Source organism: Lolium perenne, chromosome 6, assembly GCF_019359855.2.
Source record: "Lolium perenne isolate Kyuss_39 chromosome 6, Kyuss_2.0, whole genome shotgun sequence".
NCBI lineage: Eukaryota > Viridiplantae > Streptophyta > Magnoliopsida > Poales > Poaceae > Lolium > Lolium perenne.
This window is the reverse complement of record NC_067249.2, coordinates 147,592,759-147,617,949: the sequence shown is the minus strand read 5'-3', so window position 1 is coordinate 147,617,949 and position 25,191 is coordinate 147,592,759. Positions and strand designations below refer to the sequence as shown.

Genomic DNA, 25,191 nt, shown 5'->3' with positions numbered 1-25,191 from the left:
CGAGGAGTCGCTAAGCTGTCGGTTATGAGACTTGGCTCTTGTCCTTGATCAGTTCTTGCTCTTTTTGGCGATGACACACGGGGGCTCACAGCAGGACTAGGGTGTCCTATATCCTGTTGGGGAGGCGAGGTTTCGTCTACTTCAGGACGAGTCTCGGAGAGAACTAAAGTACGAGACGTGCTCATCCAAGCAGTCACGTCAATAGGAGGATTTTCTTCCTCGTCACCACTATCATATCAAGGAAAAATATAAGGAACAAAGATAGGCAAAATTACCGGGTACAAAGGGAAAGTTGATAGAGACTTACGAGCTGACAAGGGCATCGTCGTAAGGATTGAAAGGCTTGTCCTCCTCTTCGGGTAAAGTTTCCTCGAGAGGGGACTTGTTAGTCTTTGAGGTGCCTGAGTCTGCGGCATCCTCTCTCTTCCACTTGTTCCTTGGAGAAACAACTGAGGGGATAGAATGCGTGGACTCGGAAGCCTCAGATTCAACTTCTTTTTCAGAGAAAGCCGCAGATTTATGAGAACCTGCAACTTCGCTCTCAGGGCGAGAAGTGCCCTGGGGTTCGTCGGTGACGACAGTCCGTTCTTTGACTTCACCGCCTTCAGGAAGGGGAGGAAGAGAAGATAGGACTTGGTGTTCCTACAAAGGCAAGATATGGCGACAACAAGATTACACAAAGGATGCCATCAAAAATAGTAGCCGACAAATAATAAAAACTCGGAAGGATGGAAATTTACCTTGGGGAGGGCGTTGGTGTCGCTATACGGCTCCACGCGACAGGTGGATGGAACGGCATCTTTCTTGCTCAATGAGGATATTCTTCGGACAAGCTTCTCCAAATCCTTCACTGAAAGATCTTTGGAGAGGCGGTCGACATCTTCCTCGCCACTATATTTCCAGAGGGGGTTCTTGCGAGCCTGAAGAGGCTGAACCCTAATCCTAAGAAAGTATGCTGTAATTTGGATACCAGATAACTCCTTTCCGCGAGTATTCTGGAGCTCGTGGATACGAGACATCAGCGCCTCTGTCGTCTTTATCTCTTCTTCGGTGGCCTCTGCGTCCCAGGAGCGGCGTCGAAGAATTTTGGCATGTCCATCGAAGGGGGCAATGTTATATTCCACCGAGTCAGAACTTTCTTCGTGGATGTATAACCATCTTTTGCGCCACCCTTGAACAGAGTCGGGGAATTTGACGTCAAAGTATTCGACATCAGGGCGAACGCAAATGACAACACCGCCTATGTTGTAGGAGACGTTGTGGGAGCCGTTGCGGCGAAGACAGAAGATACGCTTCCACAGAGCCCAATTAGGACTAACTCCAAGGAAGCATTCGCAGAGAGTAATGAAAATAGAGACATGGAGGATGGAATTGGGAGTCAGCTGGTGAAGCTGCAACCCATAGACAAAGAGCAAACCGCGGAGGAAATCATGAATGGGGGTAGAGAGGCCGCGGATAAGATGGTCAACAAAACTAACCCGATATCCTATAGGAGGCGTCGGGTAGCTCTCTTCGCTGGGGAAGCGCAGTGTTTCTTTCTTCTTCATCAACCCAAGTTTCTTCATCAGGTTGGTGTCCTGATTGGAAATCTTGGATCTTTCCCACTCTGCTGTCCCCAGATATTGCGCCACCATCTTGGATTCAGGAGTACTGTGCCTGGTAAGTCTACGTGGTGGCATCAACAAAGGCGTAGGCGCAAGCGAGAGTGTGGTTGAGCTCAGGAAGTGTTGGGCGCAATGGGGGATTTGAGGAGAGAAAGCAGAGGTGCAGCGCGGCGAAGCGGCGGCCAGAGGAGGAAGACGACCTTTCATAGGAAGCGTGCGGGTCGATGAACCGTTGGATGGAGTGGTAATGAAATTGATGGATTACACGTGGACAAGAGGGTAAAATTGTATTTTCATGAAGATGGAACTGGATAGGCGCCACAGTGCGCGTGCCAGAAAAAGTGGAGAACGTGTGCCCCCACTTGCGCAAACGTGTCAAACTGCTGCGGATTTTGGGTCCACCAGTCTGGGGCAGAGGAGAATTCATGTCCCTTAAATAAAGAGGTCGTGGCTAACGTCAGCATTGATGTCACTTTGGTAGAGGAAATTTTCGATAGCAACAAAACAAAGACCGGTCAAAGAATACAAGTGATAATAATTTCGAGAGCCTTTGGTCAAAAACAAGTTTTTGATCAAACGCTCGGGGGCTACTTTTGAAAAAGGAAATTTCGGATATGACAAAATAGAAATGGCGAGAGCCTATGATCAAATACAAGCATTTGTCCATAGCCTCGGGGGCTACTCCCATCGGGAGCGCTGGTCGCGCACCCGATAAAAATAAAAATTCAAAGAACATATGACAATATAGCGACATCAGGCGTTAAAGTGTTGAGCCTACAACCAAGCACAAGTCCTTGGCTGTAGCCTCGGGGGCTACTCCCATCGGGAACGCTGTTCACGTGCCCGATGAAATTGAAAAAGTATAATGAGTATATTTCGAGTTATACAAATAACTCTTCATATACTCCCATCGGGAAGACAAGATAAGTCATCCGTTGACTCAATAAAATGTGCTATTCCAACAGCCGAAAAAGCACTCGACAATATATTCTCAGAGCGCTTAAAGTCGCGAATAATCTCTGAATGCCGCAAAACTTTGCGAAGGTAAGACCCCAGATCCGTTCTGAGCGGCGTGGCACCGTCTCTGACGTCGGTTTGCTACTTTTTTCCGTATCAACAGATACGAAGAAAAATCCTAATGGACGCGTTAGGTACCCGATAAAATATGACTGGGACTCGACAGATGGTAAGACCTTAAGCGGCACCTGTCGGGTTAACACCAGTATCCCGAGATCATGTCCAGGGATGTGATCTTGAAGTAAGTTTTTGCGGATTGCCACTAGAGCAGTTAACTAGTACCTGATCCGTCAGATGAACTAGCCCCAACTACCATTATCCCTGTATAATATATAATTATTTATCTAAAGATATATGTGGTGGCTTGAAAAAGTTACTTGACGATTATAAAGTTGGAGATTTTCCCTGATTCCTCGATTCAAGCAAAATCTCGGGAGCTACTGACATTGGCATCCCCAATGGGCCTGCCGAAGATGGTACCCGGGGTTTACTGAAGGCCCACAAGTCGAAGTATATGAAGTTCGGAAGCCCAGTTAATATTAAGGAAAGTTAGAGTTGTATTAGGAAATATAGAGACTTGTAATTTTACGGGACGGGTTAGAAACCCTCCCGGACTCTGTAACTTGTGTATTATGAATCCCTCGGCTCCGCCTCCTATATAAGGGGGAGTCGAGGGACAAAGAGAGGATCGAATCCATTGTCAACATAACCCTAGTTTCTTAATCGTCGAGTACTTTTCGGCTGAAACCTTCGAGATCTACTTGCCCTCTACTTCCAACCAAACCCTAGTCTACAATACGTAGGCATTGACAAGTTGATACCTTGTCAGCGACAGCTGTATCAACTTCACCGAAGGCCTTGCCAGCCAAATAGGTATGCTTCACTAACGCCCGCTTCTCCTGAAACAAGGTCGATTCATCGTCTCCTGCGTTCGCCGCCGCTGGAATGCAAGCTGCCGCCCCTGTCCACCCCGCCGCAGCTTGGTAAGTACTCTGGCCCGTTTGATCGCGGTGTTTCTTTAGTCTTGTTTTTTTATAGTTATTTGCAGATCTCATATGCCATTAACTTTCTTGATGTGTTGCTTCGCATGAAGTTCGTTTTAATATTGTACAAAAGCATTATCCGGTCGCTACCATCATGTTCATTCTACTGACACATGTGTGCATCCACATATTGATAGCCGTATAGCCATTCATTTGCTGATAGCTGTTTTTTTACTGGCTGCTATTGTCGCACTGCTTTTATAGTCATGCTATAGGCATTTCCAATCTGGTTGTTCTTATACCACGTCATTAGCTCACCGCTAGCTGCTAGCTGTTTTCTCCTGCCTGCTATTGTCACACTGCTTTTATAATCATGCTATGTGCATTTCCAATCTGCTTGCTCTTATACCTCGTCATTAGCTTATAACTATTTTTTTCCATGAATGCTCTTGTCACACAACTTGTATGGTTATTGTTGCTTGCATGTCTGGTCTTTGTATTATCGTAGACTAACTTGTCAATGTTATTTTTCCTAGAGATTGATCATGCGAACCGCTTATTAGAACATCCAACATTAACAGTGGTGACGCTAGGGAAGGTTGGAATCTGAGTTCTTGGTTGGTAATTTTGGCAGTTTACTTCTGTTATTATCTATAACCTGTATGCATTGTTCCTTCTGCCAGAGATTAACACTTCGAACCCTGCCATAGTATGCCATTCACGCTTTACTATATTTCTGCCTATTTGATATGCTTGTCTTGGAGCAACTGCTAAGGTGATTTGAACCTGATATCTGGTCATTCTTAATGCCAGTTTACTTTATGTGGAAAACCTTGGCATTATAGTTATATTAATTCCCTACTCTAAATTTGAATATCTGAAATTCTTATCTCATGCAAAGCAACATCTAGTTGGTTTTAATCTGATATCTGGTAAATATTAGCTTATTCATTTGGCAGCTCAATTTTTTTGTTATTTAAAACGAACTGACTTGGTCTTAAATGTAGGGTGTCAAGTGGGATCCCACCTAAATCCCACTTGTAGTACATTTTGTTTTTTCTAGTGTATAATTTGACACAAAATTTGAACTAGAAAAGGCAAAATACTCTATAAGTGAAATCCCACCGGAATCCCACCTTGACACCTTACTTAAATGTGATATCTAAACACATATTAAGGATAATGGAGCAGGAGGCTTAGCATTTCACCTGATGGCTGAGCCTAAAATGACAGGCATGTTGACCACGACTAGTGCGCGCATGAGAAGGACCTGCAACGAGCAAGTCTGTGCTTAGTACATGTTTCATATCTTATGTTATGGTTATTTCTGCTACATGATGTTATCTGATCTCTACATTGCATAATACATGTTTGAATAGTTCATTGTTGTAACTATATTTGCAATATTACCAGAATGCAGTTGTAATGAAGCAGTCATCATTAGAAGACACGTGCCAAAAAAGGATCTATAGCGAGCCTGTGCAATATTATAATGTAAGTCTGTGCTTAGTACAAGTTCTATATATTATCTTGTGCTTATTTCTGCAACTTGTTACTATCTTATATGTACATTGCATAATACATGTTTGAATAGTTCACTGTTGTAACTATGTTTGCAATATTACTAGAATGCAGTTGTAATGAAGCAGTCCTTAGTAGCTGATAGATGGCAAAAAAGTTTTCGTAGTGAGCCTATGCAACGATATAATATAAGTCTGTGATTAGTACTTGTGACTTTCTCATATCGACAATGCTTAATACATGTTTGCATAGTTCATCGTTTAACTATCATAATGCAGTTGTAATGAAGCAATCCTCATCAGAAGAGAGGCCCCCAAAAAATTCTGACCTTTATTCTGATGCATCCTCCCATAGCGGTCAACCTAGATCATTCCTTTCATCAAATAATAAATATCTCAAGGCTGTACTGTATGAAAGACATGGTGTTGCTGCTCTAATATCTCTAGCTGATATGTTGAAAAAGAGTACACAAGATTCAATCAAGACGATTGCCAAATACCACCGTGTTATTGATGATGCTAATAAAAGCCCTCCATAATTATATGTATTTTTTTATTCGGGCACATTAATTGCCTTGTAATTTTCCTAATTATTTTATTTGTTTAAATTAATTGGACACAATGCTACAATGTGTATGTAATTGGGTATATCATTGATATCAACTTTTAAGTGTAATTGGCTTTTGTAATTAGTTTAGCAGGCCCATGAACAGGAGCAGCAGCCACTCCATGACTTCACCACCTACTATGACATGTACGTGCTCGAAGGAAGCATTGAGAACATGAGCAACCTTGCCATCAACCTTCGAGACCACACCACCTAACTCAATTCCCAGTTCACTCATTGGAGCAGCCAATGGAACGATAGGAATTATCCTCCACCACAATGAGCTTACCAAGAGGGCTTACAAGAGCCTAAGCCTGGGGATGTGTTCCTCTAGCATTTTTATTTGTGTTGAATGAATTTGTACTCCACCTCTTTGAGAAAGCTTTGAAACACTCATGTTGGTTTGTTCTAACACTTTGCTTTGCTTTTCGTTTTAGTTTGTTTTCCTTTTTCCTTTTTCATTTGTTTTTTTAGTTCCTTACTTTGTCACCATTCTCGTTTCTTTTTCCCTTTCTATCCCAATTCATGAAAATACGAAAAAGAATTTTCCTTTTATCCTTGTTCTTGAAAGAACTGAATTTTCTAATGCCTCTTTCCTTGATAATATCTATGAGAGAGATCTACCAAGGGTTTTGAAGGAACACATCATAAGGAAGATAAATATGAAGCCACCTACAAGAGGTATGTCTTATGTATCCCACTTTTGAAGTTTGAATTGTTTATGCTAGTCCGTAGACTTGCTAAGATAGTCTACCAGTGGGAGTGATTTGAAACAATTGGAGTAGAGTTTTATTTGTATGATTAGTTAATTGTGAAAGTTCTTACTCTAGTTCATTTAGTTAACCGAGTCTTGCCTTGAAAATAATATTGCCAAAAAAGTACAACAAGAAGAAGTATTAAAATTATGACTTTGTATGATGACCAATTGTCTTAAGAGTTTAACTTTGAAGATACTTAACTCCATAGATGTTGTGATAGACTTGATAGCACTCTTGATAGGAGTTGTTTGATGGAATTGAAGTCTAGTGGTAGCTGAGATGCATGCCAAGGTGTAAGGTTGTATACAAACATGAGATATTGTTTTACGCGTGTCAACATATGCATTAGTATCTGATATTGCTTTATGCGTGTCAACATGACTGTTGCACACACTCTTGGGATAGTAGCACCACTGGCCCCATGGTTGTCACAATCCTACAATGTCATTCATAAATTTTAGTTGGAAACTATCGAAGGAATCCGAAAGATATCGCTTCTCAAGTCTTGGCATGGACTCGCTACTATTAGATGATTATATTCTTTAAAGGCAATGAATGGATAGTAAGTGTTCTGATAGCCTTGATCGGTTGATGTGGGCGTAATTAAGATATTTCCTTGCTTATACCTCTTTAGACATGAATGCTCATACTTAATTTGATGATAATAAACTTCCAGTGTTTCTTGGAAAACTGAGAGTTAACTATTTAAGCTAGAGTAATTGTTTCCACAACTAGCTATTCATACTTATAATCTTTATTATGAGTTACCAATGCTTGTATTATATTCTTGGCACTTCTCTAACTATGGTAAGCTTTCAAATGGAAGAAGTGCTGGACTCATAAGGTTATCACTTGTAACTGACTTTGCTTTCTCGTTGTTTTTGTTAAAACATCAAGTTTCTTATGGTTCTTTGTTTCTTACTCGAGGACGATCAAGTTTAAGTTTGAGGAAGTTGATGGCTGTGAAATACGCCATATTTTCTCGTGTTTAAACCCTTAGCTAAGTTAAGAAATTGACTAAGTTTTTTTACCTCTCAACTTGCCACTAATGCCTAATCAATGCAAAGATGTGCAATCTCTTCTATTTTTGGATGTTGTGCAGGAAATCAGGTCATAATGGCAAATGGACCTGCAATTACTGAAGAAAATCATATAATAGCAAAGTTGACTATACTCCGAAAGGCGGTTCCTGCAGCTTTAACGGGCATAGGGACAGGCAAGCCCGCCTGTACCGTCCGCCCGTACCACTTGCGGCTGCGTTCCCGAGGTCAAAAACTATAAAAGTCATGAAGGGACCGACGCTGAAAAGAGAACCATTCGTCGCCAAACAGAGCCTCCATCAACCAGATCCATCTACACCACACTGAAGGAGATCCATCACCATAGTTCATCCATTCCATCTCCCATCTCCTCCATAGCCATAACCATCACCATTGTAATAGAGATCTTCTTTCGAATTGGCGACCATTGTAAGAATATTGTGATTTCAATCTAAGTATTTTGCACAATGATTTCTATCTTTGTATTTGATCTTGATATTATGTGTGAGTAGTCCTCATAGGCCGCGGGTTCGGGTGAATCTCGCAGCGTTCATGTGCATCTGGGGGGATTTGTGGAATGATCAGTGTCTACAACAGAAATTTCCACACCTTATCACCTTTGCAAAAAAAACTAATATTTCGGTAAATGAGGCTGTTCTCACTGAATACACTGAAGATCTCTTTAATCTTCCCCTGTCTCAAGAAGCTTTTGAGGAATTTAATGACTTGGAGGTTATTTGTCAAGATGCTATGGAAAAAGTGCTCTCAGATGAAAAAGATACCTGGTCATACATTTGGGGAAATTCTGTTTTTTCCTCTCAGAAAGCATACAAAGCCCTAATTGGTTTTCAACCAACAGTTCCCCTTTTCTCTTGGATATGGAAATCTTCTTGTCAAGCAAAGCATAAGTTTTTCTTCTGGCTCCTGCTCAATGATAGGCTCAATACTAGAAATCTGCTTGGGAGGAAGAAAATGGTCTTGCAATCTTATAATTGTGCTACTTTGGAATGTAACAGAGAGGAAACACTACAGCACCTCTTTTGGACATGCCCCTTTGCAGAAGAATGTTGGCACTTTATATGCCCCAGTCGACAAAGAAACCTCTCTGTAAATGAAGCATTCCAGGATTTGAAAGTTTCTTTAAAGCTTCCTTTCTCGATGGAAATTATTATTCTGGCTTCCTGGGCACTCTGGATGACAAGAAACAACAAAATCTTCCGAGGACAGAATGCTAGTTTTCAAGGATGGAAAGCTATTTACATGGAAGAACTAAAGCTCCTTGCCCATAGAATGAAAAAGAAACACAAAGCTTGTTATGTTTCTTGGCTAGACTCTGTGCTGTAATTTTCTTTCTTTTTTAGCTTCTTAGTTTTTTAGATTTATTCTTTCTCTTTCTTCCTCCTTTTTGTATATATGCTTGTACAGTTTGTTCTTTTTTATATATAATAAAAAATTGCAGTGGGAGCCTTTCCCACTGTTTTACCTCAAAAAAAAAACGAGGACTCAAAAAATATGAGTTTTACAATCTTGTATCCTTGTCTCTTTGCCTCGTCTTGATGATCTGCAGGTACCCATATCATTCGAGTCGATCAAGAGAAGAGATGAGATGAGTGGAGAATTGCGTACTACCGCGAAACCTCAGTGACAGAAAGGGGAAAGTAACGGTACATGTTTAGTGATTCATTCAGGATCATAGCACACTCATCTAGCTTAAGGCTTTGGTCTGTATTTACTTAAAAACCGTTGTTACTTGCGGCTGTAAGGACAATGGTTGGACCATTAGGCTCTTGTCCCCTCTGGCTTTAGGGGCAAGAGTATTTACGGATGTGCTACTCGCAAATTTCTTATCTCTATTTTATTTGTTACACACATGAGCTTCATTTATATATGTATGCATAGCTGCAGGTGAAACATTAACCCTAGCCTATTTCCATCATTGAACACAACCCCCTTAAAAGTAAACTAGATAGGTGCATAGGCGGATCCCTGGATGGGATGGCTGATGTTAGGGGTGGCGGGACCCTGTGCTGAGGAGGTCGGGGCTGTTTATTATGAGCGAACCGTCGTTTTTCACTTATCGGTGGCAGCGAAGGGTAATTACCTAAGACAAGTATCATGTCGATTTATGCTGCCATCGGAGGTAGATCAAGCGGTTCAGAGGCTTCGAATCTCCTTCACCAAATGCGTTGACCTACGATCAACTCCAATATAACAATATAGATTGAAGAAAAAAACATGGGTAGACCTCGGACACAAAGTTTGAGGTGACGTTTGTACACAAACCGGGTGATTTGTGCAAGATTCTCGTACATGGATCACAAAGATGTGCACATATTTGTTTGTGTCAGTCATGTTTACGAGAGAGAGAAAGGAAGGAGCACTACTAGGAAATGCCTTACCACCGGCGACCTGAAATGGCTTACCGTCGGCGTTTTTGCATTCGCCGGCGATCACCTCGCCGGTGGTAATGCCTCATCACCGGCGCCTTCCAATTTGCAGGTGGTAAGGGCCGTTACCGCCGGCGTTTTACCCAATTCGCCGGGGGTAAGTCTTACCACCGGCGTCTTCCCATTTTGCCGGGGGTATCAGGTTGTAGTGCTGGCGCTTTGCAAAACGCCAGGGATACATGTACATTTCGCCAGTGGTAATATTAACGGGAGCCAAAAAAAAAAATCTTGAATTTCACAGTATATACACCAGAATTCATAACATATACACAGAATATACAGGCAAATACCAGAATGACAGCAAAATAGACATCAATAACACAACAGATATAGAAAGTATCCAAATGTTCATAATGTGCATGCATCAATAACACAACAGATATAGAAAGTCTCCAACTAGCAAATATTACACAAATAGATACAGGCTTCTAGCTGCCCGCTAGCTGCCCACCAGGCTTCTCACTCCTCTGCTGGCTGCCGGCCAGCCTACTCGCTGAAATGCCGCCGGCCAGCTCCTCCTCCCGCGTTTGGAAGCGGCAGCATAAGACTATCTAGTGATAATCAGAGACATCAATGTTAACAAACAAGCTCTGAATACAATGTGTACCTCAGGTTGCTTGTTTTAAGTTAAAAAAATATTGAGAGACAGTACTAACAAAGTATATGGGGTATAATTAAGCTGCTTAGTCTAGAGACAGTACTAATAAATTCAGAAGCACGAACACTCCAGCACAAACAAATTCAGAACACAAGCTCAAGTACTTCAACAGTTTATGCTACAGAGAGAGAAGAGAGGATGTACTAAGAAGAGAGGATGTTTGACACCGCCATCTTCTCCTGCACAACCTCTCTGTGCATCAGGTCTAATAATAACACCTCTTTGCAGCTGCAAATACACACAACAGAAAAACAATTACTGCAGGCCATTACCACAGGCAATCCCTGTTGATTACTTGTTCAGCTCCTAACCAGTTTCACTACCATCAAAAGTGCAAGGGAGAGAGCATATGGTATATCTGCCTAGTGGTAGCCTTCATGGAAGGTAAGCATGGTAAATCTGCCTAGTGTTCCTACAATAATATGTCAAGTAGTACTAGTGAAGTACATGAGTTATCAAGTAAATCTGCTAGATACAAAATAAAACTAGCTGAAACATTGTGTAAATGAGAGACGATGCTTATTTATCCTAGGGCAACTACCGACAAGGAAGCACATGAAAAGAAATTATTATTCATCAACCATGTAACTTGTGCGCATTGCAATATATTATCATGCAAATATACAACACTAAGTTAATACAGGAGGAGCACAATAGTTCTCCCTATGCCAAATGACTAGAAATCACCTTTGGAAACCAATGTTGACAAGCTTCTAAACGGCAAGTATCGGGGAAGTAGACGAGGTAGTATGGCTAAGGACCAGCAATCCATGACGTTGAGGTAGTATGCAGCCTAAGAGAGCAAGCAAAAAGAATCATAGGGTATCATGAGAGGAATTCGAAGACATGAATAAATCATCATTACAAACAACTAAAAAATGCGATAAACATGTACAGATCAGTAGAGATCCTCAAAATCATCAGCATTGGACACTCGTTAAGCATAACGGTTCATTATATTTTCATCAGGTTTTCATTGATGCACAAAATTAGTAAGTAGTAGTTAGTAATAGAACCTTCCAGAAGCAAGTTTTTCAGACAGAAATGAATATAACAGGTTTTGGTTTTGCAGGTTCCATAAACTACAACTTAAATGCAGCACAGAATGAACAAACTGAATCATTTGAATAAAGGACAGTAGTGACGATTTGATTATGCAACTTATGAAAAAAGAATTAATAACCATTCGAAGCATGTGTACAGAGTGGTAAATCCACAAGAAACCTACTCTTTCCAAGAGCAATCATAGTAATCCACTAAAGTAAGACTCCACATATCTAAACTAACATAGGCTAAAATAGGTATTCAACGCAAGTAAGAATAGGCTAAAATTAAGGTTTACTCCAAACATGTGGCTTATAAATTTTAGGTCATTTGATTGAACCGAAGAGTGCCAAATGGTACCCTAAGGATCACCAACTTGCCAGGTTATGCGATTTAAAAGAGCTAGGCATCGACCAACAGAGCATGCCACTATAGCTTGGATTGATCCACACATTTTTCCAAGGGGTATCACAGGTGATTTTTTACATATCATGGAGCCATCTCTGAAACAATATGGCAGTTCATATACTTGGTAAGGGCACAACGACAAGAATCAAGCACTAGATTTTCTTAACAAGAATAGATAGAGGAGGAGAGGGGCATCACCGGGCTGTTGCAGGTTGTTGTGGTTGTCGGCCGTAGCAAGATCAAGTCGTGGTGGGCAGCTGCAGCTCGGGGATGTCGCCGACGACCAGCAGCTCGGGGAGGTGGTCGCTGAGGTCACCGGCGGAGAAGGGTTGGTCTTCCGGCCACATCCCGGTCGTGGCTTCCGCGCGGACGGACGCGGGCAGGCGAACTCGATAGGGCGCCGCGGTTGTGCGATCTGGATCCGCCCTCAGTGAACGCGCGAGGCCTGGATCCGCCATCCTTGTCGTCATCGTCGACGCCGGGCTAGCGGAGGAGGACCTGCGGTGGCCAGCGTAGCCTGGGGATGCCCAAGGTCGTCTTCTGCGACCAGATCTGGTGAGCACGCGACGAAAGGGAGCCGGGGGAAAGGAGGGGATCCTGAGGACGGGGAGAAGGGGATTTGGTGGCCCGGCGGTAGGAACTTGGCCACCATCATCTCCTGCTGCGGTGTGGGGAAGGGGATGTGCCGGCGGTGAGGCGGGCTCGGTGCGTGGCCGCCGTCGCCACGTCTGGGTGTGGAGTTGGGTCTGAGGGATGTAGGGTTGAGCGACTCGACTCGTGAGTTGGGTCTCAGGCGAAAAGTGCAGCCTGGGTGGCACCCGTTACCCCCGGCACCTTCGGTGCGGGATCGCCAAGGGAAAGGCCCGCTACCCCCGGCGGTATTGGGCCAAAATCGCCGGCAGTAAGGCCAGGCCGAACGGTGGCCCCGCGGCCCATTATATCACCGGCATCTTCAAATTGAACTCGCCGGCGGTAACGCATGTACCCCTGGCATCTTCCTTTTGACTTCGCCGGCGGTAGGGTTAGGCCACCCTGGAAGGCCTTACCGCCGGCATCTTCAAATCAAACTTGCCGGCGGTAAGGAGTGCGGCTATAAGCCTTTTCCTAGTAGTGGAGGGATAGAGAGGGGTTTCCCTATTTCCCTCTCCTTAGCGCGCCGGAACAACGCATCGCCTGAAGCGGAAGCCGGATGGGCCAGCCCATTACTTCGTTCGGCGAATAAAGTAGGTACTATAAAGTTTTCTTTCGTTTCTATACAACACATGAGACAACCGTACTGGTGTTAGCTCCTTTGCTGCTAGTGGAGACTGGTGTTAGCTCCTTTGCTGCTAGTGGAGACCAGGGAACAAATCCCCGTATAAGCATATGTATGCTTATACTTTTTTCGAACTTAAACAAATATCGAAACCGAGCAAAATTTAAACCTGAGCGTATTTCGAAACCAGGCAAAATTTGAAATCTAAGCAAATTCCAAGAACAAAGCAAAAATCAAATCTTCGCAAAATTCCGGGCGAAAATATAAATCTAAGCAAATTTCAAAACCGAACAAAAATTTAAATTTGTTTCAGTTCAAATTTGCTTGAATTCAAAAGTTGCTCAAACTTAAAATTTGCTCGAATTTAAAAAATATATTCAAAATGGGAAAAGAAAAAACAGAAAAATGAAAAAGATACGAAGAAAAATAAAAAACATAACCGAAAGAAAACCAACCTAGATGGACCGCGGCCCGTCGCTCCCCACGTTGGCGCGCGTTAATCTGCCCCGCTAATGAGCGGGGAATAGGATTTGCCGACAGAGAGACGGTGACAGAAAAAGAAAATCCGTGCACTTTCCACCGGGCCACAAGTAGCCGTAGCGATGTCAAAATGAAAATCTATCGCACTAGGAAAACACCACCGGGCCTCCATGGGCCTTCTTCCTCTCTCCCTGGACTCCTTCAGATACGCGGGGGATAGGAGGACTCTGCTGGTTCGCTTCTTTCATCGTAATCGCAACCCAAAAAGCACCGAGGCATCTCAGGAAAAAAAAACGGAGCGGGCCAGGAGTCGCGGGACCCGGCCACGCAGCAGCTTCCACGTGTCACCGAGCCTTCACCTCCAAGTAGTCATCAAACGCCTCCGCGCACAAACTGTACCCAGATCTCGCGTGCTCGACAAAAGACGGCCGCACTGCCCCAAACCAAATCCCAAACCGCATCTCCACTTACCCTCCCCCAATGACACGCGGGCCCATAAGCCTCCCGGCCCCACCGCACATCCTCACGCCTAACCCGATCCACGTCGGAGCAGAAACCTTCTGGAACAAAGTCAAAGCGCGCCACGCTCCACGTCACGGCGGTCCCGACGGGGCCCGCGCCGAGATCCGCCCACCCAGCCGTCCGATGCCCGCGAACCGACGGCCAGGATGCGGCGCCCACCGCCCCCCGTACCCTCCACCACCTATAAATACCCACCCCGGGCGCGCCCTAACCCCCCGCGCGTCAAGTCGCATCCAACCAAATCTAGCCGAGTCGAGTCGAGTCGTTCCGCTCCACTTCGGGCTCGGTCGCGAGCGAGCAAGGAAAAAGGGATAAGCCAGCAGCAGCGGGAGACGAGACGACTAGCGAGCGGCTCGCGCGACGAAAGGAAAAGAGGAAACATCGAGCGAGGAGGAGAAAAAAAAAAAAGAGGATAAGGAAGAGGGGGAGGCGACTCGTACCCGCGGTGCCCACCGCGCGCTCGTGCCCGCCGTCCGCCCGCGCCCTCCAGATCCGCCGTTCCCCGGCGCAGATCCGCCGCGCGCACGCGAGGGGCTCGCCCGCCTCGGCCCGGATCCCGAGCTAGGGTTCGCGCCGCCTCAGATCCAGCGTCCAGGTCCTGGTTTGCATTCCTCCCCGCTTCGGGTTCCCCGGCCGCTGATTTTTTTTTTGGGGGGTTTTCGAATTCGGACCCGTAGGCGTCCGATTCTGCACGCGAATTAGAGGATTCGAGCGTCGCGCTCCCGGATTTTGAGCACCGGCTCCCGCTAGGCCTAGGTCTAATGTTGTTAGGGTTTTGGTGTACAGCATTCGAATACCTGCAAATTTACCCTTCTCTGCATTCCCCTCATTGCGCGGGCGGGAGGTTCCAGTTTGCGGTGTGACTAAACTTGCCTCCCAATATTGCGCAGATCTGCGGCGACCCGCTGGCGCCGGGCAACATGACGCCGACGGTGCTCGTGGACTACGGGCCGCAGCGGCAGATTAAGCGGAGCTACGACGAAATATCCTACAGGGCCGCTGCGCCGCCCCGCGGGTACGCGGAGACGGTCGGCGAGTCGGGCAGCCCGGTGCGCGTCGACTCGGAGGACTCCTCCGCGCCCAAGCGCAAGTGCATCAGCCTCAACAGCGACGCCGGCGGCTTCGTGCTCAAGCGCGAGACCTTCGTCCCGTCCAAGCTCTCGTCGTCCGAGCGCCGCTACCTCCGCAAGAGGTTCCGGTCGGAGCTCGACTCGGTCCGGGATCTCCTCAAGAAGCCCGAGTTCTCGGCCATTGTCCCCGTCGTCAGCAGGGCGCCCGCGTTCTCGTCCTCGGCCGCCCCTCGGCCCAAGAAGGTGCAGCGGGGCAGCCATGTGGTCCGTGGCGCCAAGGGCCGCTTCCTGCCCACCAAGCCCCGCCCCGAAGCCTCCTCCGCGGCGACGCCGTTGCCCGAGGCTACCGTCATGAAGCAGTGCGAGGCCATTCTCAAGAAGCTCATGACTCAGAAGTGTAGCCATATTTTCAATGTTCCAGTCGACGCGGAGAAGCTCAACATTCCGGATTATAACGACATTATCAAGCACCCCATGGACCTCGGGACGATCAAGGCCAAGCTGGACTCTGGTGCCTACACGAGCCCGTCTGATTTCGCAGCGGAGGTTCGGCTCACCTTCAACAATGCGATAACGTATAATCCCCGCGGGCATGCAGTGCACGATATGGCCATTCAGCTCAACAAAATGTTTGAGGCTAGATGGAAGACGGTAGAGAAGAAGTTGGCTTCTGCCCCTGCTAAGCCACATGTTGAGGTTGCCAGGGCTGACTCTAAGAGGAGGAAGACCCCTCCTGTGGACCGCAGTGACCTGTCAGTGGAGGGTGTCAGGCCAACCGAGGCTGCTATGCCAAAGATGACGGACGCCGAGAAAGAATCCTTTGGAAACTGCCTGGCTACTTTGTTTGAGGATCCAGACCAGTTGCCTGGTCACATCATTGATTTGTTGCAGCAGGATATTCCTAACAATCCTGATGAGGCTGGCGATGGGGAGGTAGAGATCGATATCCATGCACTCAGTGATGACGTGCTAGTAGAGCTGAAGAAGCGCGTGGACAAGTTTTTGCAAGAGAGAGATAAGCAGCATACAAAATCCGAGCCTTCGGAGAATGAGGCCGTGGGTGTATCTGGCCTCAGTCACTCGTCCACAGATCCCTGCAAAGGTATTTTCTCATCTACATCTGATGCTATTTAACTATGACGCCATCGATGCTATACTTGAAGATTGATTTTCTGTGCATTCAGGTGGTGAGCCTATCGAGGAGGATGTGGACATTTGTGGCAATACATCCCCTATACTGATAGAGAAGGATCCACAAATCAAAGCTAGCAAACTTGGTAGCCCAAGTAGTTCCAGCAGTGATTCTGGATCTTCGTCCAGCGGTGTGTACCTATGAGAGCTTAACATTTTGTATATTTCTTTTCTCATATTTGTTTCATATACAAGTTTGTGCTTACACCTAGCTCGTGTTCCGTCACTCATCTTTGGCTAGACTTGGGAATGTCTATTAATGAGTTTCATGTGCTACGTAAGGCAGCTTTTCTTCAGAATATTAGCTGAAATTAACATCCGCTGCAATTCTGTGTTCTTTTTTCTTTTACTTAATTTGTTAACTTCTGGTTGATTTACCGGTGTATTTTTTTGGGGTAGTTGAGATCTCATGATTTCAGTGTCACACACTCACACAGCAGAACATGATACAAACCTGCAGTTTCTCGTGATTGAGACTCATTGAACTTGATATGTGATGCAAGGGTGACCTTGCACACTTATGCATTCGGTGTTACTTTTTCTGGGGATCATACATAAGTCAATGATTTCTAGAAATTATTATTGGGAAATATACATACATTTTGGACGTGCATTTTTCTTAGACAGTCAGTCCAAGTTATGTATAAGACCCTACATTGCCACTACTGTATTTGATATATTTATCGTTTTTAAAGGTGTCCTCAGACCGTATTTGCTATGTTCGTAATGCAGATTCTGACTCTGGCAGTGACTCCGAAAGTGAATCGGAAAAAGTTGGTAGCCCAGCAAAGCTTGCAAAGGTACTTTGGCAGTTTTTTACTGGGTGATCCTAAAGCCAGTTCAAGGACTATTTTACCTACCTAAGATTTTCATCAAAGGGATAAATACCCAACAATTCTTTCTCTCCTCGGCTATCTGTTTTCATCCCTGTTTCGTTGTCATTTTCTTTTGGTGTTTGATAACACCACCTTCGTAGCCCCAGCCCCTTTGTTCCCAGCATGCCTCTTCTCATCCATTTTATTTCTGATAGGATAGTGTGGTGTCAATATCTGCAATTCCTTTATTACATGATCTGCCTTGATCAAAGACCAAACAAGACAACTACCCAACCTATCCTGTTTCACTGCAATAATTGGCTGTCTCCTAATTTGTAGGATGTTATGGTACCTGAACAACCCGCAGAGCAACCCACAGAGCAAGAAAAGAGTGATGTCATCAGTCCTGTTGATGCTAACCGTAAGTTTTCTCTGCATGCTCCTTTACCTTTGGAGTTTCTTTCATTGTACTTTTATAGGTTATACTTACCATTGGTTAAATTACAGAAAATGCTGCTGATGCTGAACTTCGTGAGCAGGACAACGAGTCTAAGGCTGCACCGGAGGGTAAGCATGATTTTTTAAGCAGGTTCAAATGAGACCGCTAGGTGGTCTCTGTGCATTAATCTGGTTGGATCATCTGATCATTTACCAATGAAAAATATAGGGGAGAATGCAAAGCCTGATAGCCAAGTCTCCCCTGATAAGCTCTTACGAGCAGCTCTTTTGAGGAGCCGTTATGCTGATGTAATTGTGAAAGCTCATGGGGTTCTTAGCCAGGTTTGTAAGATTGAACAACTAGTTCTCTTTTTTAATTATTGTCTGCACTTCTTTCTGACATTGTATACCTTATGAGCTCAGGGTGAGGGTGGAGATACACAGGAGGAGCTGGAGAAACTGCAGAAGGAAGGTAAAAAGCATATACACCTCTTTTGTTTCCTACCAAGTGGCAAGCTCCTTCGTTGCTAAGTGTTGTTCTATCCGTGGACACAGAAAAAGCACGGCTTTTGGCTGAAGGTAATGCAGCTATGGAAGCTCGCAGAGCTGAAGCTGAAGCCGAATCTAAGCGTAAGCGTGACCTCGAGAGGGAGAAGGCTCGTCAGGCCTTGCAGGAGGTAAGTGAATAAACTGCATTTGCTGGTAGTACACAACTCTTTTTATGTTCTCTTGCTAAGCGTTTCTTCAAACATGATGCAGATGGAGAGAACTGTAGAAATTAATGACAACGTCCATCCCAAGGACCTAGAAATGCTTGGGACAGCTACTACAGAGCATATTGTGAGCTCCGTTGATGAGACAAGTCCTGAGCACTCCCAGGATGGCATGCCTAGTTTTCTTCCTGGTTCTGGCAGCATGTTGGAAAAACTTGGACTGTTTATGAAAGTAGATGATGAAGAAGATGAGGAAGAGGAGCCAAGTGTTCCCAGTAGCAACGATGGGGAGGAAGAAGAGCCAAATGTTAACAGTAGCAAAGATGGGGAGGAAGAAGAGCCAAATGTTACCAGTTGCAAAGATGGGGAGCAAGAAGAGCCAAATGTTACCAGTAGCAAGGATGGGGAGGAAGAAGAGCCAAATGTTACCAGTAGCAATGATGGGGAGGAAGGAGAAATCAACTAATGCCCGTTGGCATGTTAGGTAGCTGACCTTTTGGTTGGAGAGAACAATGGCCTATTTCAGCTGATGCGCATGGGCAATTGCTGGATACCTGTGCACAGAGCAGACATTTTTTCTGGAATGGCGCACAAAGGCCCTCGATGCTGCTGGAGGTGTTAAAACTTTGGGCTTGCAGGATGCAGGGTCATGCCCTTGAAGGGAGAATCGAGATCGAGGCCACCCTGTACAGCTGCAAAACAAAATGTGAGTTCATTTCTCAGATGAACTGTTTCTCGCGGAAGAATCAAGACGTCAGTGCAAACTTTTGTCGGGTGTAGATAAAGCTCAAGTCGAGCCTTGGAAATACAAGAGGACCAAATGGTTCCTGTCACACTCACCTCCTTCTGCACTGTGATCCTTTATGCTTATTCCCCTAGCGGCTAGTCAGCATAGCTTTTCTCTTTGGTTGCTTCTTCGTGTTGTAAATTCAAATTTTGTAGTCGAGGAAGTGCATAGTTGTTTACTGGGCATCTGAAAAAAGCATTTGTAAACCCTCCTGATAAAATTGTTGAAACAGGAAAAATGCAAATGTTGGTGCATTGTTTGTTTGCCCTTGCTAGCTGTTACATTGCTTTTGCTTGGTTTTTTTTTGTCTTGCAAAGGGAGTTTTGTATAGCATCTTTGAGACGACGTAAACTGCGATACTTGTAGTGGAGAGGCCACAACCACAAATTACACTCATGCTGTAACTGGACACTGAAATGTGAACTCATCTGGCCATGGTGCTATTCTCAGGTTGACTAGCATGAGCCAGCGTTGGGCTTGACTAGCTGGAACTAGATCGTTCTCAATTTGCCGAACTAGCTTCTGCTCAAACTCAGCGGTTCGCAGCACGCATACAACCCATTCATCTGAACAAATCGAGCACGGGGCGTAACAAAGCAAAAACAAGCCCTCAGAACAGGCAGAAATCGAGCACGCCTTGGTAGGATTACACGCATACAATCCATTCATCTCAACAAATCAAACCACACACATCGCCTCTGTAACAAACCGAACCAAAGCCAAACGGTTGGGGTTCAACAGGGATATATCGTTGAACCGCAAAGACTTACGCGGGTCAGTGCTCTCAGGACACCCCGAGGCCCTGCTGCTTGAACATCTTGCTCGTCTGCTGCCCACTCACCGAGTCCTCCACGTTGAGCCCCTGTGCGCCGAAGCAGATGTTGATCAGCCTCCCGTTCCCGCATCCGTGGTTCTTCCGGGCTCCCACGCTGATTCCATCGTCGGCGAAGGACGAGTTCGAGCACGACGGGTCATCCGTTCGGTTGCTGTTGTCCAGGATGACGTCCTTGAGCTTACCATAGGGCGGTGTCATCATCGAGCTCTCGTCTTCTTCGAAGCAGATGTCCTTCAGCTTGGTTGATGGTGGCGCGGCGGAGGACATGGAGGACCTAGGGAGGGTGCTTGGTGGGGACCGGGTGGACGTCGACGATGATGCCAGATGCGGCATGGCCTCTATGATGCCGTGGATGAGCTTCGAGTTGAGCTTCTTCTTGGTGGCTGAGGTCGGGGTGGAGCTCTTGATGGCGAGCGTGCGCTTGTTGTTGAGCGTCGTCGTCTTGGTGGTGTATGCCTGCCTAAGCGGAGTCGGGGTCTTCGCGACGTGCTTGTTCAGCTTCTTGATGGTGTCCAGCGGGCTGCTGCCCTCGGATTTCCTCGGCGTCCTCGACATCTTCCCCCTGTGACGAGGCCACTGCAGCAGCATCTTGAGACGGTCCTTTGCTCGGCTCGCAGAGCTCAGCCTCTTCTCCGACAACCCATGGTTCTCATCACCACCTTCACCGTTCGTCTCTGCATGTGCAGCATCACACTTGCCATCGCTGGAGCATGAGCTAGCTCTCCGAGACTCCGTCGCGCCGATCCCCGAGTACAAGAATATCTCGGCATCAGATATCTTGAACATGGTGCCCGGACTGATCGCGATCCCTCCTCGCATCTTTATCTGCGAAACAACAGCGGACCGGGTCCTCAACACACTCGAGCTCAGCACCCCTCCTGCAGAGACTATCTGCTTGATCAGCCTCTCCGAAGTGGTTGACCGTAGCTGCTCCTTCAGCAGCGCGAGCGGGGTCATGCCGTCAGCATCTTCGACATTAAGGTCGATCGACGGCGTGGTCATCAGGAGCTCGACGAGGTCCGGATGGACGCAGCCAACCACAGCCATGTGAAGGGCGGTAAGGCCTGCTTCGTTTCTCAGGTTGATGATCTTCTGGACATCTGCAGCTCTTTCTCGTACCAGATGCCTCGTGAGCTCAAGCTGTCGGTCGAGCCGTCGGAATCCCGGGGTTCTGAATCCTGCAATTGCTGAGTGGAGGAACGTATCGCCTGCATTGTTGACAGCTGACAAGGCTGATGGAGATGCAGCAACCAGTGCATTTACAACAGGCAGATGCCCTCGGTAGGCTGCTACATGTAATGCAGTGTTCCCTTGATTGTCAGTTGAGTTGATTACGTCGAAAGATGCCATGAGGTACTTGACAACCTGCATAAGAGATATGTTTACAGCATGAGACAGAGAAGGGATTATTTTTTGTTTGGAAAAACTGGACTCTTGCACACCTAACAGTTCACGGATATGGAGAAATAACGATTACATGTAACATCAAGAAACAGAAGGAAAGTTGGCTGAATAGCAACGTCAAGGAACAGAGAAAATCTGGTAATTCTTTTCTGTCGGGACTGAAGCAGAAGCAGATTCGCTTTTGAGTCAAATTATTGGAAAGGAGTCTCATGATTGGAGTTTTGATGTTTTCAGTTTTGTGTATCATCCTCTACCAAAAACTTCTGATCACGAGTTGAACCAGCTGATCCAACAAAGAAATGAACTCAAAAGGCTAAGTCAGTAAGTGTATACTGACGATCTAGCTTCTTAATGCACTGCTAAGTGTTGATCACGCATGGTTGTAACAGTAATTAATACCTTTGCCTTCTAGATGTGGTACTATCATTGCTATATCAAATCATAGTGTCAGTTAAAGATAAATAGATAGAACAACACAATGATTATCCTAGAATGACACTGGACATTTCGTTTTCAGTAATGAGCTTCACAATTCTAATATCCACCGAAAAGCGAATATAAGTATCTGTTCTGAATCAAATCAATTGTGATGTACCAAAATTCTGAATCTGATAATAACAAGATCTAAACGAGTACAAAAACATATGTAGTATCAGCAGGAAGACGAATTAACAAAAACCATTTACTGAAGAAGAAGATGTAAGCAATGGGCAGGAAACAGGCGCCTCACCTCCAGCTGCCCTCTCCCAGCAGCAGCATGAAGCACGGTGGATCCACGGATATCAAGGTAGGCCGACACGTCGGAGCGACCATCGATGAGGTCCTTGAGCATCCTTACGCTCCCTCCTCTGGCGGCGGCGTGGACAGCTCTGCTCATCATCTCCAGCCGGAACACCGAGGTGCGACCGCCGGCGCCACCAACCCCATTCGCGCCATCCCCGTCGCGGCAATTCGTGGAGAACCTCGGGGACATGGCGTGGTCCAGCAGCATCCTGAACACCTCGGCGTTCCTGCCCCTGGCCGCCGCGTAGAACATGTCCGTGACGCCGTACTCGCCCTCGCCGAAGACGAGCAGCGGGTCCCTGTCCAGCAGCTCCTGCACGAAGCCCATGTCCCCCGCGGACGCCGCCGTGTAGAGCAGCCACCCGCCGTAGCCGGCCCGGAGCAGCGTGTTCTCGGCGCCGTGCTTGCACTCGCACTCCAGCAGCAGGCTCCGCGCGACGGAGGCCCGGTGCCGCGGCGCGTCGACGAAGCGGGCGTCGTCGTCCCAGAGCGTCTCGAGGCGGCGGATCCGGCGGAGCGAGGTGAGCTTGATGAGGAGGTTGGGGTCGAGGTGCAGCAGCTGGCGCACGATGTCGTAGTGGCCGTCGGCCGCCGCCCAGTCGATGGGCGAGGCGTACCACCACTGGTCGCCGGTGCTCTCCCACCGGAGCGGGAAGTAGCAGGACCGCGCCATGTCGGGAGATCTGCCGGTGCCGGGTGCTCAGTCCGGAGTGAGGTGGGCTGAGCTGAGCTTAGGCGCACATCACATGGGAGGTGAGGCGGGGGCAATGCCAAGAGCTGCCTGCAGCGAAGTAGAAGAAGAAGAATGAGGAATGTGCACCATGTGAGCCGACCAAATTAAAGCGGAAAAGATGGTTTCTTTATTGTCTGTGATCGGATTGGAACTGTAGGATCATGCAAGCATCTGTAAACTGGAAGGGAAGCTTCATGCAAATGAACGAATGGGCAAATCTGAAGCTAAATCACACCTTGTGGAAGAAGCAGCCCAGCTCCGTTCAGGAACAAAGATAGATCCACAAGCAGAGGCTGCAACACTTATCAGCCGAGGTGAGCTGGGAGAGATGATCCACTGGATTAGTGTTAAGCATTTAGGACACCCAAGTGGTTATGCGTCTCAGTTGTAGCATAGTGGAAAGGTGGCACGCAGTTATGGATATGGCCGAGTGGGGGAGGCACAAACAGTGAGGCAGTGGCCAGTGACAGTCTTGATGTGGTCCTATTTGGGAAAGGAAACTGTAGAGGCATAATTAAATGGAGGCTTTCCCATGATCAATCAAACAAAATGATCAAGCGCACCGGTGAAGGGAGAGGAATCTTTTGGTTGGTTAGTAAAGGTGGAACAGGACCATCAATGGCGGGCTTGCCAGTGCAGCCTTTGCACCGGAATGAGACCCACTAGAGATAGCATGTCTTGGTCCAGCTCCAGAGAGAAAGAGAGTGAGTGAATGTACGGGCAGAGTAGGAGCAAGTTGATTGAGGCACCATAAGGGCATCTCCAACCGGGCGACCCAAACGGACGCGCTGGGCCGTCCGTTTTGGGCCGTTTGGGTCGCCGCCCGGACACGCGGACAGCGCCCCGCGTCCGCGTGTCCGTTTGGGTCGCGCGCTGCGCCCAACGCGCGGACGCATCGCAAATTGGAGAAACACGAAAACAAAATGAAAATGGCAAATTTAAACGATATTTGATTAAACATATGCCCTATTTTGGGCAAATTTAGTACATAGCCCTATTTTGGGCAAATAAAACTAACAAAAGAAGCCCCTATATGGGCTTTTAAATTTAAACTAAAATATAAACAGAAAATAAAAAACCCTCTAGGGTTTGGCCTGGCGCGCGATGGCCGCCGGTGCGCCGCCTAGCCCCTGTGGGCGTCGTCGGCGACGTCTGCCGAGGTCCCCGGCGGCGAGGCACCGTTGTGGCTCGACCGCGCCGGGGACTCCGGCCAGTGGAGACCACAGTGGCCTCCTCCCACGGCGAGTGGGGGTCCGAGCCACCCGCGCCGCCCGGAGGCGCTCGTCGCCTCTCTGCCGCCGGCGCCGTCGGCCTCCGGGCGCCGCCTCCTCCGCGGCACCTCTCTCCCGGCGGCGGCTGCTGCTCGTCGGCGCGGCGCCCGGCCTCCTCCCGCCGCGCCGCCTCCTCCTCCTCCTCCCGTCGCGCCCGAGGGCCCGGCGTACAGCTCCCGGCCCTCCGCGTCCTCCACCTCCCGCCGCGCCGCCTCCTCCATTTCGGAGGTGCGAATGGCCGCATGGAGTTGCGGCCATTTCGCCTCCTCCTCCGCCGCCGAGATGATGAGGGCGGCGCGGAGGTCCGGTCCTCCTCCGAGGACTCGGGCTTGGGCTCGAGCAGCAGCGGCGGCGGTTGCGGCAATGCCGCGCCGCCGCGGCGGCCTCTCCGATGTGGAGGCCGCCTCGGTTTCCGCACGATGGTCGCAGCGCCGGCGGACGACGCCGGCCGCCGCTCGCTCGTCGTCGTTGGCTCCGGCGAAACCCGCTTCGGGGCCATGGCGGCGGTTTCGTCGCGGGAGTGGAGTGGGGACCGGAGTGGAGGGCCGATCCCTCCACCCCCATTTAATAGACTCCCCTAGTCACCGACGGGTGGGCCCAAGGGAGACGAGGCGACCAGCGCGCGGACGCGAGCGGACGGCGCGTGCCATCCGCGGCCACGCAAACCTAGCCCAAATTTGGGCCGGGTTTGCGTCGTTCCGGACGCCGCGGCCGTCCGCTTTTGCGGTGCGTCCCCGCGTTGGGCCGGGTTTTTGTCCGTTTCGACCCATCCGGACGCGCGGGCGCGGGATGGGTCGCCCGGTTGGAG

At 47.6% G+C, this 25,191-nt stretch overlaps 2 protein-coding genes across 2 annotated transcripts; one reads left to right on the top strand and one right to left on the bottom strand.

Annotated features, from left to right (window-relative positions):
* The first annotated feature begins 14,569 nt into the window (after nt 1–14,569).
* Nucleotides 14,570–19,624, top strand: LOC127307266 (transcription factor GTE11). Its single transcript, XM_051337992.2, has 10 exons — nt 14,570–14,938; nt 15,234–16,515; nt 16,598–16,735; nt 17,337–17,404; nt 17,759–17,840; nt 17,927–17,986; nt 18,087–18,199; nt 18,281–18,329; nt 18,413–18,534; nt 18,617–19,624. Exons 2-10 carry the CDS (start codon nt 15,264–15,266, stop codon nt 19,034–19,036), a joined length of 2,304 nt encoding a protein of 767 aa, XP_051193952.1. The 5' UTR covers nt 14,570–14,938; nt 15,234–15,263; the 3' UTR covers nt 19,037–19,624.
* Nucleotides 19,625–19,998: 374 nt separating this feature from the next.
* On the bottom strand, nt 19,999–23,562 carry LOC127307267 (uncharacterized). The gene is made up of 3 exons (XM_051337993.2): nt 23,348–23,562; nt 22,327–23,160; nt 19,999–21,557 (listed from the first exon to the last, which is right to left on the bottom strand). Exons 2-3 carry the CDS (start codon nt 23,050–23,052, stop codon nt 20,142–20,144), a joined length of 2,142 nt encoding a protein of 713 aa, XP_051193953.1. The 5' UTR covers nt 23,053–23,160; nt 23,348–23,562; the 3' UTR covers nt 19,999–20,141.
* Nucleotides 23,563–25,191: the final 1,629 nt, after the last annotated feature.